Source organism: Aricia agestis, chromosome 2, assembly GCF_905147365.1.
Source record: "Aricia agestis chromosome 2, ilAriAges1.1, whole genome shotgun sequence".
NCBI lineage: Eukaryota > Metazoa > Arthropoda > Insecta > Lepidoptera > Lycaenidae > Aricia > Aricia agestis.
The window spans coordinates 19,060,124-19,080,781 of NC_056407.1; the positions used below are offsets into that span (position 1 = coordinate 19,060,124).

The window sequence follows — 20,658 nt, forward strand, 5'->3', positions numbered from 1 at the left end:
GCGAAAGTGCGTTGGCATTCCCATGTGCCTTTCCGCTGCGGTGTTCCGTCTTGAAGTCATACTCCTGGAGTTGTTCAATCCATCGAGCTACTTGGCCTTCTGGGTTCTTGAATTGTAGTAGCCACTTAAAGGCTGCGTGATCAGTTCGCAGTAAAAAGTGTCTGCCGATGAGATACTTGCTGAAATGTTGTAGCGTCTTTACGACAGCCAAGAGTTCTCTTCTTGTCACACAGTAGTTTCTCTCTGGCTTAGATAAAGATTTGCTGAAATATGCAATTACAACTTCTCTTTCACCCTGTTTTTGAGATAACACCCCTCCAATGGCCGTGTTGCTTGCGTCCGTGTCGACTATAAACTGACCTTCAGGTTGTGGATACCCCAGGATTGGTGTTTCACACAGATGTTTCTTTAGTTTCTGAAAAGAATCTTCGGAAGTCTCGTCCCAATTAAACTGTCGTTTATCTTCTGTCAGTCGATGTAATGGCTTGGCTATCTCTGAGAATCCCTTAACAAAACGCCTGTAGTAGGAGCATAGGCCGAGAAATGCCCGCACTTCGGTTTTGTTCTTAGGGGTTGGCCAATTTTGGACTGCTTCTAGTTTCTCCGGGTCCGTCTGAATTCCATCACTGGAGATAACATGGCCGAGATAGTTCACCTTACTCCTGAATAAACGACACTTTTTCGGATTCAACTTTAATTTGGCTCCCTCTATTTTGGCGAAAACTCGTTCTAAGTTTCGCAAATGGTCTTCGAAGTCGCGGCCAACAATGATGACGTCGTCCAAGTAGACTAAGCAAGCCTCTCCAACTAAGCCTGCCAGTACACACTCCATGAGTCGCTCAAATGTGGCAGGTGCGTTGCACAATCCAAAGGGCATGACGTTAAACTGCCATAAACCTTTACCGGTGGAGAAAGCTGTCTTCTCTTTGTCTTTTGGATGAATTTCCACCTGCCAGTATCCAGATTTCAGGTCCAGGGTCGAGAACCATTTCATGCCACTCAAGGTATCCAGAGTGTCGTCAATTCGAGGTAATGGATAACTGTCCTACTTGGTGACATCATTGAGACGTCTGTAGTCCACACAAAATCTTGTACTGCCATCTTTCTTCTTCACTAATACAACCGGTGAGCACCACGGACTTGCAGACGGTTCAATGATCTTATGCCTTCTCATGTCCTCCAAAAGGCCTTCAACTTCTTTTTCCTTTGCAATGGGTATCCGTCTTGCTCGTTGACGAATTGGGTTCTCGCTTCCGGTATCTATCCTGTGCTGAACCATCGACGTTCTTCCAAGGTCGCCTTCCTGACTGGAGAAGATATTCGCGTGGCGTTGTAAAAACTTCTTAGCTTTCATGCCCTGCGAATAAGTCAGATTACTCTTGCAGTCATCGAGTAGCTCAGTCACTATTCCATAGTTGCTGGTGTTTGCTGAGTCTGAGCCTGTGATCGAATTACACTTTCTCATCCAGACAACTTCCTCGCACTTTCCAATGACATCACCTTTGTTCAAGCAGAACTCGCGATCACCAAGATTCAAAACTCTGACCACAGCGTTACTGCTTCCACTAACAAGGGTTCTTGCCGTCATCAATTTATGCGCTGATGTCTTGGTAGGTGTGTCTTCGATTAACACGCATCTGTTTGACTTCTTCTTTCCAGCTGGCGGTAGTTTCACCAGCACCCGAGCTTCCGCACGTCCAGGTATTATGACTTTCTTTACACATTCAACTTTCCCGCAGGCGCCTCCAAGGATGAAAATTTCTTCTTCGCCACACTTGAACACTCCGTCGGCGACATTAATTCTGCAGTTGTGCTTCTTCATGAAATCCAAACCCAAGATGCAATCATCCATAATCTCAGCCACGATAACGTCATGAGGGTATGAGGATCCCCCTACATTAATCGTAACTGACATTTCTCCCAGGACGGGTATTGGCTGACCGGAGGCAGTAAGCAGCCGACAGTTAATTCTCCTCTTGTGTCTTCTCGCGGCTTTTACCAGATTTGGGTTCACTATCGTTCTAGAGGCTCCTGTATCTAGAGTCATTTTGCAATCCGTCCTGTTAATAGTCCCCTGAATCACAAGACTGTTCCCGCTGCATGCTTGGGAGATAACAGTTATCGGGGCTTCCTCCGTGTCAGCCAGCACTCGCCCCTTAGTCCTGGCTTTTATTCGTTTCCCTGATCCCGGGCAGGGAACGAGGCCCCTTGCTTTTGCAGCTCCTCCATTTGTTCCAGACGTTCCTCGAGCATTTTCATCCTTGCCATTTGGGTCTCTTTCTGCGGGCAGTTAAGCTGAAGATGGCCCCTCTCGCCGCACTTGTAGCACATGGCTCCAGAACTTCTCTTCGTAGGAGCCTTAACCTCCTTGACTTCCTCAGAGACCTCGCGGATCTTATATGTCTGCCGTATGTCACGCCGAACAGCCTCGACCTCTAAAGCATGCGCCAATGCTTCCTTAAGCGAGGTGTGGTGACGTAGCCTCACTGCAGCTCTGACCTCCAGGTCCCTGATTCCGTCAACAAATGCTTGCACAATATTCGTGTCGACCATCTTGGCGTCAGCTCCTGGGTGTGCCTTCTTGACGAGTTTTTCAATTTCCAACGCCCATTGTTGTAGTCCTTCTCCTGGGCGTTGGACTCTGTCACGCAGTTGGGCACGGAACACGTGCTCCAGGTGTCGCTCCCCGTATCTGGATTCAAGTGCCTCCATCAGGTCTTTAAACCCATTTCCTGTATGGGCTTCTAGGACCGACAAAGCTTGCCCTCTGAGCGCAACTGTGAGAGCGGTCAGGCATTGTTCATCATTCCATCCGTTGGCAGAAGCAACCGTCTGGAATTGCTGACGATAAGCGTTCCAAGAAGTAGTACCGTCGTATGGTGGCACTTTAACTCTTGGTCCTTGTACCACTACGGAAGTTCCACTAGACGTCGCGATTCCTGTGGTTTCCACGCGCACTTTCCACTTCTGTAGTTCTGTGAGGCCAGTTTTCACATTTTCCATATCCACTCCTAACCCCGTAACTCGTTCGTCCATTACGTCGACATCTTTTCGAAGCTTAACCACCGTGTCACTGACATCCTTTATAGCTCCAAGCGCTTTTTCTTGGAGGTATTTTTGTTGCTCTTGTGATTCTCGAATCGCTCTGATTTCAGCACCGAGCTTGCGTTCTTGTGACTCTTGCAAAGCGCCGAGCTTGCGTTCTTGTAACTCTTGCAAAGCGCCGAGCTTGCGTTCTTGTAACTCTTGCAAAGCGCCGAGCTTGCGATCATGTGACTCTTGTGACTCTTGCAACGCGCTGAGCTTACGGTCTTGTGCCTCTTGCAAAGCACCGAGCTTGCGGTCTTGTGCCTCTTGCAAAGCCTGAATCAACTCAATTATGCTTTCCAATTGAAGAGCCATCTGAGGGGCTGCAGAAGCTACGGGCGAGTCAAGGTGGGTAGAGCCAGTGGTCGTGTCTCGGTGGGCTGGGCCAGTGGGCGTGGCCTGAGTGGGCGGGGCCAGAGTGGGCGTGGCCTGGTAGGTGGAGACAGTGGGCGTGGCCACGCCCAAAGTGGGCGGAGCCTGGGGGCGTGGCCTGTGGGCGGAGCCATGTGGGCGGGGCCAGTGGGTGGGGGCTGTCCCTCAGTGGGCGGAGCTTGGTCCCCAGTGGGTGTGGCCTCCGCAACTCCTCTCTCGGAGTCAATGGCAGCAGCTCGCTGCGCCCTTGTCCTGACACTCCCTTTGAAGTCCTCTCTCGGAGTCAATGGCATCTCCAAATCGCACTTCTGACACCAGTTGTTACGTGCTAGGGTTCGAGGATTTGGAGAGAAAGACCTGGTGACTCTCTTGAAGACTTTATTAACACTGCACTAAACACTAGGTCACAACACTTAGCACTAAGTCCAAACACTAATCACTAGGTCCAATCACTAAGCACTATCACTGTCCTAGGTCGTAGCCAAGTCGCAGGTTTCACTGGTTCACTCACTATTGATCACTTGTGTTCACTCCGAAATCGCCTTGATGATCGCTCGAACCAAACTGACTTGCCGGGCCTGCCTGCGGCTCTTTTTATATGGCGAGACGAATTCCAGAAATTTCCCGATTTCACGTAAACAAGTAAACAACCGTGGGAAATTTCTAGTAGGCTCGGGAATGTGCCACAATAAAACTGCCGTCCTTGCGATAAGTGCAGTAAGTTGAATTTAATTTAGACCTTATGGACTCAGTCATAAGGTCTAAATTCAAACACGCTAACAAATAAAGGGTAAACACGTAAACAAACATTGGACCTTTTTAGAAGGTTCGAGTATGTACTTGCGCACCACGTGTCCGTATACCATGTACCGTAACAATACTTATATTTCGATGAAATAGATTTTTATCGGAGGTGAGTTTGTAAATTAATTACAGCCAAAGTATTAAGTTTTATTAAAATGTTAATGGTTTAAGGTATTTTAAATATTGTGCTTTATACCTCATATTTTTTAAAACTTCGTTATTATATTGGAACTAGGTAAATCAGAAGTCGCGGAATAACAAATTGAGGTTTATCCTCGCCTTAAGGCCGGCAACGCTCCTGCAGCTCTTCTATTATTGCGAGTGTCCATGGGCGACGGTAAGTTCTTTCCATCAGGTGACCCGTTTGCTCGTTTCCCCTTTATTTTATAAAAAAAAAACTTGAGAGGTGTCAAGGGATCCTGGATGGAACAAAGTTCTAGTTTATTATTTCTTATGTAAAAAAAACCTGTATACACTAAAAAAAAACAATGCGAAATAGAAAGACGGCACAAAAATAACTTGCTTTCTATGAGAGAGCGAGAGAGAGATAGAGAGAGAAAGGGGGGGGGGGGGGGGGGAAGAGAGACAGACAGAGAGAGAAACATGCGCTACCGCACGGCTTACAACTATAGCGAAAAGTGTCTTTACAATTTTTCGTCTTATTTTTTTTCTGTTTAGCCCCCTTTCAGAACGAGCGATAAGGAACTTCGTTCCAAAAACCGAGTTGGCCGCAACGCGCTAAGTGTTCGTAGTGTTGTCAGTGTATGCCTAACAACTACTCACTGAATAAAAGCCTTCAGAGGCATTCGCTGGCAGGGTCGCGGTTGTGTATTTCGCGTATCCCGTGGCTCTGCCTAAGGCGGAAAACCAGGAACACCGTTGGGGTTTTAGTGGGTATGCCCGGGCGCGGCTTTCACCTCCCCGAGGAGTCCCACACATCCTGGTGGCCCTCCCCAGACTACCGGGGATGCGTAAATCCACTTCCCCGACAGAATAAAAAATTAAATAATAAAGTTGACACTTAAGATCATTGCGCAGGAAAAACAAATACTATACAATGAAAATATATTTAAAAGATAATAATCTTTTTTTTTAATTGTATCTACAAAGTCTATTTTACATCACCAAAGACAAAAGGAAGCAGGAAATTAAAGATTATAATTAAATTCTAAAAGTAATTTAATAATAGTATAAAATATGTCATTCTAGTCTCACTTTAAACACGCAAGGTTCAAACTTAGAAAACAAAAGGACAATTATCACATTTTTATTCATAACAAAACTATATTTTAAATTGTAATATCATACATTTTGTTTGTATGTACCTATAAATTGACCCGTCGTCATTGGCTCATGATGTACTTTCAATTATGGAGTCGTTTGTAAAATGTTATCACGTTAATAATAAATAGGACTCGTGTCGTGGCACACGGTAGCAAAATCAAAATCAAAAATATTTATTTCCAAATATGTTAACAAACTTAACACTTTTAGAACGTCGTGTGACGTGTCTACATGAGGCCTACCATCGATACAGTCGCGATGCCAACGCGATAGCATCGCGATTGCATCAATACTGCATCGCTACAGTTCAATGGACAGCTTTTGCATCGCGACAGCATCTCTACTGTATCGCGACAGCATCGTTGATGAAAGTTGCAGCGTGTAAGGGGCCTTAATTTATAAGTCCATGTAGCATTTTATTATCTTACTATTATATATTAAAATATTATATTCAAAAACTACATAAAACATGTTTATTGTTTTAGGATAAACGTGAAATAAATGGCTTTTTATTGATTTATTTATTTTATTTATTAAGGCGAGCACTTACCCCAATTCCAAAACGATAACCTTGCACACAACCGAAGTGTACGCATTGTAATAAGATTCATTTTCGCTTAGCATAAAACTGTAGTTCCGAGGGGCGGATCTGCTCTATGTTATTTTTTACGTGTTTGTAAAATATCTTTGGAAATAAATATTAAGAAACAAAATTAATCGGCTCAAACAAAATGTATGTTGTCCTAGTTAATACTTATATTTCGATGATTATAGCCGAAGTATTACGTTTTATATGTTTATGAATTAAACCCTTTTAAATATTGTGCTTTAACTCATATTTTTTACATTTCGTTATTATATTGGAACTAGGTAAACCAGAAGTCAGTAAATAACAAAATGGGGTTTGTCCTTGCCTTAATATATTTGTTTATAATTTTCCAAGCTCGACATTGATTTAACATACCTTCGGTAGAGAGCTTCAGGATCATGATAATCATTTTGTATTTATCATGGCCCAAAATCTTTACAGAATTGAGTATTCTGTCTCCGAGAGTCCATTTTGAGGCCAAATCTTGCAATTTTTAGGGTTCCGTAGTTAACAAGGAACCATTATAGTTTCGGTCTGTCCGTCCGTCTGTCCGTCCGTCTGTCTGTCCGTCTATCTGTCCGTCTGCGAGTTTGTTCGCGGTTTTGCTCAGAGACTATCGGACCTACAAAGCTGTAATTTGGCATTAATGCACAATGCCCATATTATTAATATGGGCATTGTGCATTAATGTTAAGTTTTAAAGTGGAAAAAATCGTTACAGTCCAGTGTCCCCCCTTCTACCAGCTAAACGGTCGTTTCTGGAAATACGAGTATGAAAAAATTGACGGGAATATCAAATATGTTGAATTTAAAAGGAAAACTATTACGACCAAGGAGACTTCATCGTTTATTGAGTAATAGTCGATCAACTAGCGATCAACTAAAAAATGTATTTGGCGAAGTATAAAGGAACTTTTCGTTCAAATTCCTTTAAAAGTAACTGAGATTATGTTGTTAGTAAAACACGTTAATTTATAACGTGTTTTACTAACAACATAATCTCACATTAATTGACCACACAAACATTTAAAAAAAAAACTAGCGGTACTACGGAACCCTAAATTGCTCGTGGCCCGACACGCACTTGGCCGGTTTTTCTGAAGTAAATAACAAAAGTAACAGAGAGAAAGTCGTGAGCAACGACTGTATGTAATAATATAATTGCAACTGTAGAAAATGCCTGTGTTTATATAAAATGTTTCATTCTTCTTAGTAGTGACGGTCGGTCAGACGGTGTTTTAAACACTTATCGTATAGATAATATTATTATGTTTATACACGGATACCGACTAATGTGGAAGTCGTATTTTTAAGGAGTGTTTTTCGTTAATATTTTATTTCTATCGTGCGACTTTATAAGCGGACATAATTATTAAGATCAAAAATTTTTTTTTACTTTACAAATACATAATATCATGGGTAAGTTTTATATTTATTTTGTAGAGTTTTACTATTAAACACGAGAAAATTTGAAGGTACGGCTTAATAGATAGATATTTTTACTATTGCTAAAAGGATAGAGAAATATTTTGGATCGCAACAAAAACACGGCTCACGCTTTGTACTATCAGAGAAGATGAACGCCTCCGTGGTCTAGTGGTATAGAGCGCGGCTCTTGACTCGGAGGTCGTGGGCTCGATTCCCGCGTTGGAAACATGTTATATCCAAGTTTGGTTAGGACAATGCAAGCTGATCACCTGATTGTCTGACAAGTAAGATGATCCATGCGTCGGATGGGCATGTAAAATTCGGTCCTGCGCCTGATCTCTCGCCAGTCGTGTCGGTCGTCCGTCCCACTGGGTTATGAGAGTAAACGAATAGAGAGTGCCCTTGTGTACTGCGCACACACTTGGGCACTATAAATTACTCCTGCGTAGCTGGCCTGGTTTCAATGAAACCGGCCACCGTCACCGAAACCGGTGTGGGAGCTATTATTATTATCAGAGAAGTTTACCGGAGGCCCAATTCCCTTCCCTATCCTCCCCTATTCTCTTCCCTTCCCATCCCTACCCTCCCCTATTCCCTCTTAAAAGGCCGGCAACGTACCTGCAGCTCTTCTGATGCTGCGAGTGTCCATGGGCGACGGAAGTTGCTTTCCATCAGGTGACCCGTTTGCTCGTTTGCCCCCTTCTTTCTTAAAAAAAAAAAAAAAAAAAAGTTGATTGGATTAAAAACAAGCCAACAGATCGTGACTTACATTGAATTGACATAACCCGACCAAATAAAGTAGGACCGTCATCACACTATGAATCAATTTCTTCGATGGTACATCAATTTTTTTTTCGTAAACGATGCTCAAATATCTTGACTTGGTGCTTAAAACTAATTTATTTATTTGTTTATTAAGGCACATCAACAATATAAACACATAAATTTTAGCCAACATTAAATAAATAAGAGCTGGTGTTTACATCACTTATAGATATGCACAATATTTTAGATAAATTCAATTAAACAATCGTTCTGTCTAGCCCCCTTTACGCCAAACGCGCGATAAGGGACTTCGTTCCAAAAAATGTTGTAATGAATATATTTGTCCAGGTGAGTGTGACGAGAGCGGCGTGGCGGCGCAGTATCGGGGCAAGTCGGTGTTCGTCATCGGTGGAAGTGGATTCCTCGGCAAAGTGGGTATTCCTCTTCCTGATCATTACATCAAAAATTTTAATTTGCCATCTTTGAATACATTATTTTCTTAAGGTGAATAGTAAAGCAAAATGCGTTTTAGACGTCTTTTTGGCGATGTTTTACAGCTAAATTACAGATCGGGAAATACAGAAGTTTTGTGTAATTAGAAAGTGTATCTTGAAATATATTGTCGTGAACGATATTTTTGGTGATCTTTATTCAGTTATCAGAAAATATATTTTTAAATCGCGTAAGATGTATATTTTAGGATGGGTTTTTTTTTTGGTTTAGCTAATCTGTTTATAATGAATCTTTGCATACATGTTTCTTTATTTTTTATCTTGTTGATCGCGAACCATTTGCGATAAACAGTATTGCAAAATAGAAGTTTTATCATCAAACTCTTTAGTGCCTACTGTAAATCAAACTCCACTAGTAAATGTAGTAAAGCATTTGCTCATAAAATTTAACAGGCGTAAATTAGTTACAGAATGCGTCGTTGTCAACTCGAGATATGTACAACGGAGCGCGGCGTTGCCGTTCCGCGCACACGGCACAAGCAGTGCGTGCTCTTCTTTTGATTAGTCTCACTTTGACAATTTACCGGCTTTAAGTTTTAACAGTTTGCACTTTTCGATTTTGAAAAAAGTGAAAAATAATATTATGATCATGTGATCATCAGATGCATTTACAACAGTCTATTATTTATCGGACATTGTAATGTAAATTGTTACGTAAATGTATAGCATACAGAATAGTTTATCACAGAGACTTCAAACAATTATTTTTTACTGTTACACTATTATACCTACATAACTATAGGATGTTTAAAAAATGTTTGCCATACATGGAGATAATATGCCATAGCTTCAGGGAAGGTTCAGTATTGTTAAAGGAAGCCGTAAAATTTTAAAAAAATACTTTTAATGAACTTTTTAGGGTTCTGTAGTCAACAAGGAACCCTTATAATTTCGGTCTGTCCGTCTGTCTGTCTGTCTGTCTGTCCGCAGTCTTGCTCAAAGACTATAGGACTTACAAAGCTGTAATTTGGCATTAAGACCGAGCTCCCTTTTTTTGCTGTGTTTTCTAATAAGTATTACGATCCCGGAAGACGATGAAACACAAATGAAATTGAGATTTATTTAATGATTGTATATTTATCTGATACTTGCCTAACGGAAAACACGATTCACTTATTTTGACTCTATAGTTTCATTTTTCGAAATTATGAATTTTTCTGGGTTTTTCAACAAATATCTGTTACACTTATTGAGTTACTATCATTCAATAACTTGCACTACTACAATCACACACTATATAAAAGATTAACTAAAGGAAATATTAGAATTGTATTTAATTTTTAAGTAATCAATAATCATCAAAAACATTTTTGGGACTAGCGAAATTTACTTTCGTGCTATAATGCGCCGGACCGTTGTTACGCGATATTGTTCACTATATCGCGCTCATCTATTATCGCGTTCACTAGCTACAGCGCAAAATACATTTCATCATCATTTAATATACCTTCATGTGTATACGCATCAGACAATGCATTGATTTTCAAATTGTTTTTATTCACAAAATTTTTATTTTTGTAATCCTGTAGGATCCAAGGTAGGATAGTTGAAATTGATGCAACCGAAGGACAAAATTTAGAAGAGTCATTACATCAGATTAATGATAACACGGATTCAAATGTCCAGTAAGAAATATTATTATTATCTTTTAACGTAAATATTAATTATTGATTATATTAAAAACAAAAAGCCAGACTGGAGGGAGTAGTAGTATTTTTTTTTTGTCAGCACAATCAGCTGCCAGAATTAGTGGATCCTAGATATCCGAGAAAAATACCTATTAGGGACCCACAGTAAATAACAGAGACTGTTACAAGAAAAAATGAAAAAAAGTCAGAAAAAAGAAAATTAGTCCCCCACCATTCAAGCCAACAAGCCCCATTGCCCAAAAGGAAAAAAAATAACTTAATAATTCTCAAATTTACTCGAATACAAAAATTCCTGTCCTGTCCAATATCCGGAAGTCCAATATTTTGGAGCAACCCCAGATGGCACTGTAGATGACGACACTATAGTAGAAATAAAGTGCCCAAAATGTTGTTACAATGTTGGTGTAGAAAAAGCCATAAATGATAAACAATTAACGTTTTATAAAAAAACCAAAGGCGGGTTACAAATAAATAAAAACCACGCATGGTTCTACCAAATAAAGGGCCAGCTTCATGTAACCAGAAGCAAAAAATGCATTTTTGGTATATGGTCTTCCAAAAACATTCCAGTTAAAACGGAAATAATCTATCGTGATGAGGAATTCTGGGAAACAAAAATGGAGAAAAAGCTGAAAGACTTCTATATGGATTGCACTTCTATATGGTTTTTATTTTTTTGTAACAAATAAAAACCACGCATGGTTCTACCAAATAAAGGGCCAGCTTCATGTAACCAGAAGCAAAAAATGCATTTTTGGTATATGGTCTTCCAAAAACATTCCAGTTAAAACGGAAATAATCTATCGTGATGAGGAATTCTTGGAAACAAAAATGGAGAAAAAGCTGAAAGACTTCTATATCAGTGGCAAAAAATGAAACATTCATCTCCGCGTCTTCTCCCCTGAAACCTCCCCCACTCCAAATATCATGAAAATCGTTTGAGCCGTATTCGAGATACATATAATACGGGACATACATAAAATACGGGTTAAAAGGGGATAAAATAAAAAAGTATTCTATGTACATATTTATTTTATTTAATTAATTCGAAAAAAAAAACAAGTAGTCTCTGTTTATTATTACTCTGCCCACCTCTGCAAAATAAATTGCTAAATGCTAGATCTAGCGGAAATATTATGTAACTTACCGTAGCTTGGCAACCTACATTGATTCATAAACAGATGGCGCTCCGCGTCAAACGTCCAAGGTCATTTGCTTAGATATTCGTCGAAATTTCCTTTAATTTATTCCTATAATGAGTTTTTTTGTGATAAAATGAATTTTTAAATATGTATTTTATTTTTTATTTACGTTTAATTTATATTTCGTATTTTTGTGGCTAGATTTACTGTTCTTTGACGGCCAAGGATTGCTTTAAAATAAATTATAAGCAAAAAACTGTTTGAAAAAAGCTTTTATTTAAATGCTTACTTTAAAAAGAAGAAAAAAACATTCCACTTAAAAATTCTAACTATTAAGTTGTATCCTCAATTTATTATACAATTTGCATGATAATAAAAGCTTGTCGCGTGATTTGTTAATAACTGAGTAAACTGATATTATATTTTTTATTTTATTATAGTAATTAAATATTGACAGATTGTTTTAAGTCTCGCGACAAGCTTTTATTATAATGCAAATTGTATAATATATTGAGGTTATAACTTAATGGTTAGAATTTTAAGGGGAAATTTATTTTATTCTTTTTAAAGTATCTAAATAAAACCTTTTTTTCAAATAGTTTTTTGCTTATAATTTATTTTTTGTTTTTTAGTTAAATCTCTGACTAGATTTCTTAAGTCTGCTTGATTGTAGTTTGTTTTGTTTCAAGAATTTGTTACAATCTGATTGACTTAAATTAAGAAATCGTACCTACTTAATTTTACGACTAAAAAATTAAATATCACTTAACAAAAATGACCGGATTCAACCAGGCATTTTCTAATGCCCGACACGACACGATACATTATGACACGACACGACACGACACGACACGACACGACTCGACTCGACACGACACGACACGACACGACACGACACGACACGACACGACACGACACGACACGACACGACACGACACGACACGACACGACACGACACGACACGACACGACACGACACGACACGACACGACACGACACGACACGACACGACACGACAAGGCACGGCAGGACACGACTTTTCAATTTACTCTTATTGAGGCTTTTTGTTTGATACCCATATTGCAGAAGTGCTCTAAAAATAACTATATTCCCCTATCTTAGATGAGCCGCCATATTGGATGTAGTATGTCATTACATTCGTTTTCGAGTTAGTCTCAAAAAGCCCTTTCATTTAATATCCATATTGTAGAACTGCATAGAAAATAACTATTTCGCCATCTTCGATAGTCGACCATATCGGATTTGGAGTGATGTCACATACAATATCATGTATTGTCATTCAAACTAAACGTGCATGCAAAATTTCAGCTCGATCGGTTAAATATATCTACTTCAAAATTGTGTTCCAAAATTTCACCCGAACATACATACTTACATACATACAGAGCAAGTTAAATAAAAGCTTTTAAAAAAAAGATTTTTAATGTTTATTCTGCCTCTCCACCAAAGACAATCGGTATTTTTGCCGCCCTTGCACACATTTATGTTTTTTGTTATGTTTAGTTTTAGAAACATTATTGTATTATTTAGTTAATGTGAGCAATAAAGAATCTATCTATCTATCTATCTATCTATTTTTCGGTATTTTTAATAATTATTGATCGTAGTTTTCCATATTTGATTAAAATGCTCAATAATAATAATAATACGTTTATTGATTACATGTGTGTAATGTGTAGAGCTAGCGACCGGTCGTGCTCCGCGTTACACACGCAGCAAAAGTAATTATATTTTTGCGAATCGCGCGGCACATTGCCGCTGCGCGTGACCATGGCGCTCGTGGCCAACGAGTTGCTGGCGTTTATCCAGCACGCCATCGACACCATGGACGAGGTCAGCATCATGCAGATCTGCAAGTCCTCCTTCACCAGTGAGGAGATTTGCAAGGGGAAGCAGCTGCTGTATGAGACGCTCGGCCAGAGGGCGAACATGCCGTCGCGGCGAAGAGACGGAACGGAAAGAAGTGTGCAGGATATCATCTCCCTGCTGAAGCAGACGGATCCAGATGAGGTGCCGGCTTTTGTGGCAAAAGAGCTGCACAAGCTACCACCCGTCACGCTGGATCACGTCGACGTCGTCAGCCTACTGAAGGACATCAGGTTCCTGAAGGAGGAGCTGGCTGGAGTTCGGGGTAGATTGCAGGCATCAGAGTCTACGATCAGTGATTTACGTATTGAATTATCGCAGTTAAAAAGCGGTTTGTTGGAAGAAGAAGAAAAAGAAGAAGAAGTCGTCCACAACCATCGCGGCACCGCACCCGAAGGACCCGAGCAGCTGTTGCGGCGTGAGACTCCCTTGACGCCGCTGTACGTGTCCAGGCTGCACTGGTCCACGACGGTCGAGCAGGTCGTGGACTACGTCAGGAGCAAGACCCACTTCGTCTTGAGGGTCGAGCGCTTGGAGTCCCGCCACAAAGTGAATTTTAGCTCCTTTGTGGTGAGAGTCCCGACGCACCATCTACCGACCTTCGAGAAGGAGGAGTTCTGGCCGATTGGAGTCGTCTACAGGAGGTTCCGAGGACGACTTCCGAACACGTCGCGCCCCACGTCGCAGACAATACGTGTTTAGTGTTTTAGTGTTAGTGTTAGTTTTTAGTATAATTGCATGTATGTTAGTCTATAAGGTATTTATAATATGGGCCAAGATGCCTGAGTTAAATAAATAAATAAAAAAAAAAAAAAGTGGTCCATGGAGGTCGAAGACGTCGTGGACTACATCCAGAAGAAGACGACACTGCGCTTGAGGGTAGAGCGTCTGCAGTCTCGCCACAAAATTAACTTTAGTTTCTTTGTGGTGAGAGTACCGACGAATCTTCTTTCGACCTTTGAGGCGCCGGAGTTCTGGCCGATGGATGTGGTCTACCGGAGGTTTCGGGGGAGACTCCGGAATGAAGCGCGTCACGTAGCCGTCAACACGTGATAAAGTAGTTTTTAAGTGTATAATAATAATATGTATGTTAGTCTGTAAGGTATTTCAGGCATCTAGGCCCATAATGGGCCTAGATGCCTGAAATAAATGGTAAAATAAAATTGATATCCCAAAAACTTACATCTTGTTTACAGGCAATGAATATTGTAGGTACAAAAATTAGGATGTCAATGTCGATATTGATTATTATAAAAACCCACGCAAGAAACATATTATGCGTAGGAGTGCTACGAAACTTGAATACCAATGTCGTAGCCGGCTACGCGCGTAGCGGTGCTACGAGAGCCGCACGTAGCAGTGCTACGAGAATTTAAACTCCTCGGATAAATTGGAGGGAATGTGTGATCAAGTAATGCTAAGTACTCACATACGATTCTGCTCGATAGTTTTACTCCAAATCGAGTAATAATTACTGTGTTGACCGCAAAACTCACAGCTCGAAGGCTCGCATCGAGCCGACTTGATAGAATTAAATATATCGATTTAGAGTAAAACTATCGAGCAATGCTGAATGTGTGGACGAAATCCCGAGCCGCGAGTTTTGCTCGACGTTATTGCTCGATCGAGCAAAACCGTATGTGAGTACTTAGCATAAGTGGATGTGATTAGCTTAAGGTCTTCTTAAGAATCTTATGTTATCCGATACGACGTCGATACGATATCGATAAGTTTATAATAGGATATCGAATATTGTTAAATACAAGAAAAAACTTGGAAATTGCTTATTCAAAACAACTTCGTACAAAATACAATTTATTCTGTACTTTACAAACAGGGATCGATTACAGATTGCAAAGTTTTTAGTGGATTAACAAATGGAACGATATGCGGCTACGGGCGATTGTAGGGCGAATAGAGGACTTCTAGACAGGTCGAGCCCCCCCCCCCCCCCCCCCCCTCCTCAGTCCTCGATGACGTAGCTGATGACGTGAAGCGGTGGGGCCCGCCGACCCTTGAATTGAAGCGCCTTACAGAAGAAAATAGCAATCGCTCGCTGCTGGTTCTCGTGGTTGTGTTAAGGCCAGGCTTCAACAAATATGATATATCCTACATTTCTTTCTCCTAATAACGCTAACGAACTCGAAATAGCTCAATTCTAAGAAACGATTCAACACACACACACACAATTCACAATTTCACACGTGGGAGAGTCATGCTTCGGCACGAATGGGCCGGCTCGACCGGAGAAATACCACGTTCTCAATGAAAACTGGCGTGAAACAGCGCTTGCGCTGTGTTTCGCCGAGTGAGTGAGTTTACCGGAGGCCCAATCCCCTACCCTATTACTCTATTCCCTCTTAAAAGGCCGGAAACGCACCTGCAGCTCTTCTGATGCTGCAAGTGTCCATGGGCGACGGAAGTTGCTTTCTATCAGGTGACCCGTTTGCTCGTTTGCCCCCTTATTTCATAAAAAAAAACAATAGCGTTGAAGTAAAAATGTATTTCTTTTGTTTAAGGTACTCATAGAGAAACTCCTGTACAGTTGCGATGGGATAAACAAAGTATATGTTTTGATGCGAGACAAACGAAGCGCATCAGCGCAGCAGAGACTCGACGAAATATTTCAATTACCAGTGAGTTTTTAGGGTTCCGTACCCAAAGCGTGAAAACGGGACCCTATTACTAAGACTTCGATGTCTGTCTGTCTGTATGTCTCCAGGCTGTAACTCAAGAACCGCTATAGCTAGACTTCTGAAATTTGGACAAATTGTGTATTTCTGTTGCCGCTATAACAACAAATACTAATAAAATTAAATTAAGAAATTTAAAAACCCCCGCCCAACAACTTTAAAAAGTAATGAATTAATATATTTTACTGACTTTAAGTTTAAATAATTCCTAAGTGTAAAGTCATATTTTAGTCCGTAATTGTTGTCAAGGTGTGTCGGGGGACCGCCATCAGTGTCTTTTGTATCGCCATGTCACTGATTGTCTCGATACTATAATGTTTTGTGAAATCAAACATCTACATTAGCGGTCCCCCTACACACCTTGACAACAATTATGGACTAAAATATCACTTTACACTTAGGAATTATTTAAACTTAAAGTCAGTAAAATATATTATTTCATTACTTTTTAAAGTTATTTGGCGGGGTTTTTTAAATTTCTTAATTTAATTTTATTTCATGCTTTTTAAACTTGTGATGGTTATAGTGCAAAATAATTCCTATCAACAGGATCAAATTACATCCTAATGAATACCATTCAGGAATGTCCTTTTGGATGAGGCCGTCACGCGTCAATATGAGTCCAAACATGAAACCTCCACTTTGGGTTCATATGGAGCTCGGCTCCTATAGAACCCAGGTGATGCTGCAGCAATATATCATTACTCAAATAAATAATTTAAGTATTTTAAATTAGATGTTACGTATTGTAGAATCCTTACATTCCTCGCAAAAATATAGCCTATGTCCTTTCCCGTGCTCTACATATGTGTCTAATTAATAATTATATGAAATCGGTCCAGTAGTTCATGATATTAACACAATCAAACGAACAAACTTTAAGCTTTATTATATTAGTATAGATATCGTGCCTTTCAGGTTTTTTCGAGGTTGCAGAAAGAGAAACCATGGGCGATGGAAAAGGTTGCGGTGGTGACCGGCGACCTCACCTCCTACAACCTGGGTCTGTCGGAAACAGATGTGAAGGAAATTATTGAGAAGGTACCTTTTTGTCACAATGTAACCATCATGAGAATTTTCTAAAATTTTACGCTAGCAACTTATGTTACTTAAATGTACTATCAGATAATTTGATTCATAGGCATATTTGGTCGGATTATGTCAAATTCATGTAATGTCGGCTTTTCACGGCGCGTAATATCACGAGCCGCGCCGCGCCAGCTCGATCCACGCGCCTTGTAAAGGGGGTGGCTCGAGGTGGCGCGGGCTGGCTCGAGCAGGCGCGTCCGATCCGATTGAAGTCGGTAACTTCAAAGGCGTGGCTCGAGTGGAGTAGACTAGAGCATGGGTTCTGAGAGTATAGGAATAGAGAGTGCTCTTCTGTACTGCGCAGTGCGCACACACTTGGGCACTATAAGATACTCCTGCGTAACTGGCCTGGTTTCAATGAAACCGGCCACCGTCACTGAAACCGGTGTGGGAGCTATTATTATTATATTTCAGGTGTCGTACGTGTTTCACCTGGGCGCGACGGTGAAGTTCAACGACCCCGTGGAGCTAATGTTCGACATCAACGTTGGCGGCACGGAGCGGGTCATGAACCTGTGCAAGCGGATGAAACGGTTACAGGTATGAAATTAATTGGTAAGAAACCAAGTACCTAATTGCAGATTTTTTGAAGTAAAACTTCTTCTTCGCGTCGTAGAAACTCAAGATGCGTGTTATTCAAAATTCAAAGAAGTTAACTGCGACAATTCACCCGACATTGTATCGACGACGTCGTGCCGTGTACCGTGGCACGTTACGATGTCGCGACGTAGTTTTTTACGACGCTCGTCGTAGATTCCCACGACACGACGTCGCATCGTGGTACGACACGTGTTTATGTGTCCCGGCCCTTAGAGCCAGTCCACAGGGTGCGTTGCGTCAAATAGAAAACCAAAGACAATTTTTTCATGGAATCAAATGGAACTAAATAACTTTATTCCGTAATGCACTGACCATTTTCATCAACGACCTTTTGCCATCTTTCAGGCAGCATCTTAATCCCGCGTTCATAAAACATTTTAGCAAAATCCTGAATGAGGTACGATTTGATATCATTATCGCTATTGAAATAAGACGAAAATGTTCCTTTTGATTTTCCATTTTTTAACGAAAAACTTTTATACTGATTGAGAACTAAATAATTACCAAGTTCTATCAATTATTAACAAAATGTACCTATGTGGTTTACATATTTATGCCACGTCTGCAAACCTAAAGCTGCAACTGACGCCATCTATGAGTAAAATCCGCAATTACTTAGTTGCCAACCAAATATATTGTGTATTATAAACTATAAACATACTTTGGAAAATGTCAAGGAGTCAGCTGGTCAAGTGGTCACCATAAGTATATTATAAGTTTATGGTGGTCACACTGATACGAGACGCGGTAACAGATAGTCGTGATACAATAATGTTATTGGATATATTAATTTTCTTGAATAGATTGCATTCAATAAAAGATAATATCCCCCTCCTTCTTCGCTTATTTATTATTTACTAGCTGTTGCCCGCAACTTTGTTCGCGTCAGCAAAATGTGATAACAAAGATAATGAAAAAGGAAAAAAAATCCCCTTTTTACGATTCCTTTATAAAAAAGTAATATATATCCTCCTCCTTTTCGGAAGTCGGTTAAAAAGTAGCCTAAGTTATTCCTTACTACTTCTGCTATGTGCCTAAAAAAGTCCCGTCAAAATCGCTCCACACATTTCAGAGATTAGCCGGAACAAACAGACAGACAGACAGACATACAGACAAAAATTGTAAAAAATTTTGTTTTGGTGTCTGTACCCTATATAAATTCATATGCGTATAGTAAAAAACGGTGCTTTCAATATTACAAACAGACACTCCAATTTTATTTATATGTATGTATAGATGTATAGAAGATGTATAGATGTATAGAGAGTGCATAGCTGGCTTTTAGTTTTACTCGGCTCGATGTGATATGACCCTAAGGCCCACTTAAGCTAGTTTGTGAAATATCTATTCTGTCGAAAATATACAGATTGGGAGAGAGGCACGGTTTTAAATCCACAATTATTAACTTCTATCTACGTTGGCAAAAGTAAACTTAAAAATACAAAGATAACATTATGAACTTTTTTGAGGCGAGTAGACAAAATAATAATATTCGTATAATAATTATTCATAAATAAATAATTACATTTACGTACAAATTAATTAATTAATAGACCTACCGACAAAATATATTTTCGTGATATTAAATTTGCCTGCTGCCTTTTTATTAATTAAAAAATTACTGCTTTAATATTACACACCTCTATATCCGTATAATAAACTGCAGTGGGCTAGCGACAGTCAGCCGTCTATAACCACCAGGGGCTCGACCTTATCACTCGTGACTCGACCCCACCACTGCCACGTTTCGAGAAAACTCTAGACAAGTTGCTAGTAATGTCTGGAATAACCCTTTAACCGCCACGCCATTCAAGTCTACATTTACAGTATCATATACTTACCATATATTACCATTATATTTACCATATAAGTCTAAGTTTACAGTAAGTGTCTCTATAATTTTATTTACAGAAATTCGTATACGTTTCGACGGCCTTTTCGAACTCGAAACATCAAGTGATAGAAGAAAGAATATATCCCTTACCGTTCACGTTGAATGCAATAAAAAAGCAGATACTAGGAGGTCTTTATCCAAAAGAAGTGGAAAAGCTATTGGGTAGGTTACTGGTTGTACTATCAGAGAAGTTGATTTAGGCGTTTTGCAGACGAAGGGGCGGGGCGGGCTTTTTGCCCGCGAAGCATTAAAGACCGCGTCTGCCCGTCGATGTCTGCCCTCACTCTACCTACACAAAGCACACGACGGGCGGAGGCAGTCAGTTCAGGGCGTTCGTTCTAGTGGAGATTGAGAGAATAGAGTTAGCCGCCCCACGCCGCCGTCTGCGTTACTGCATCTAAACTGGTTTGTGTGATCCACGGCGGGCAGCCGCAGACATGCGCCGCCAGTGCCCGCCGGGCATAAGATTATCTTTGTGCTATCTTTCACGGCGAAATTGAACCACCCGCCCCGCCCCGTCATGTGCAAAGCGCCTATAGCTATAGGCAGATAGCGGATCAACGTAATTTGGTCACGGTATGTCAAACCCAGCCGACAGATATGACTTATATTAAATTGACTCGACCAAACGACGTAGGTCCGTCAACTGCCATGAATCAATTTCTTAAGCTGGTTTCAAACTACGCTGTAATATTATAGCATATTATGGTTTATAGCTCATAGCACAAGAATATCGCGCAACATACATTGTTATGGACACGTTTAGAAGCTGTACTGTTGGCTTGCTACACGCTATGTATCGTGCGCGATATTCTTGTGCTGAGCTATATTAAATACTATGCTATGCTATTATATTATAGCGTA

At 40.4% G+C, this 20,658-nt stretch overlaps 1 protein-coding gene across 1 annotated transcript in view; it reads left to right on the forward strand.

The window, feature by feature from the left end:
* The first annotated feature begins 7,374 nt into the window (after positions 1 to 7,374).
* Positions 7,375 to 20,658, forward strand: part of LOC121739759 (putative fatty acyl-CoA reductase CG5065) — a 29,443-nt gene continuing 16,159 nt past the window's right edge. Inside the window, exons 1-6 of the mRNA XM_042132313.1 lie at positions 7,375 to 7,555; positions 8,678 to 8,760; positions 16,038 to 16,154; positions 17,130 to 17,252; positions 17,715 to 17,840; positions 19,812 to 19,956. Coding sequence (XP_041988247.1) covers positions 7,552 to 7,555; positions 8,678 to 8,760; positions 16,038 to 16,154; positions 17,130 to 17,252; positions 17,715 to 17,840; positions 19,812 to 19,956 — 598 coding nt within the window. The 5' untranslated portion in view covers positions 7,375 to 7,551. The remainder of the gene's footprint in view (positions 7,556 to 8,677; positions 8,761 to 16,037; positions 16,155 to 17,129; positions 17,253 to 17,714; positions 17,841 to 19,811; positions 19,957 to 20,658) is intronic.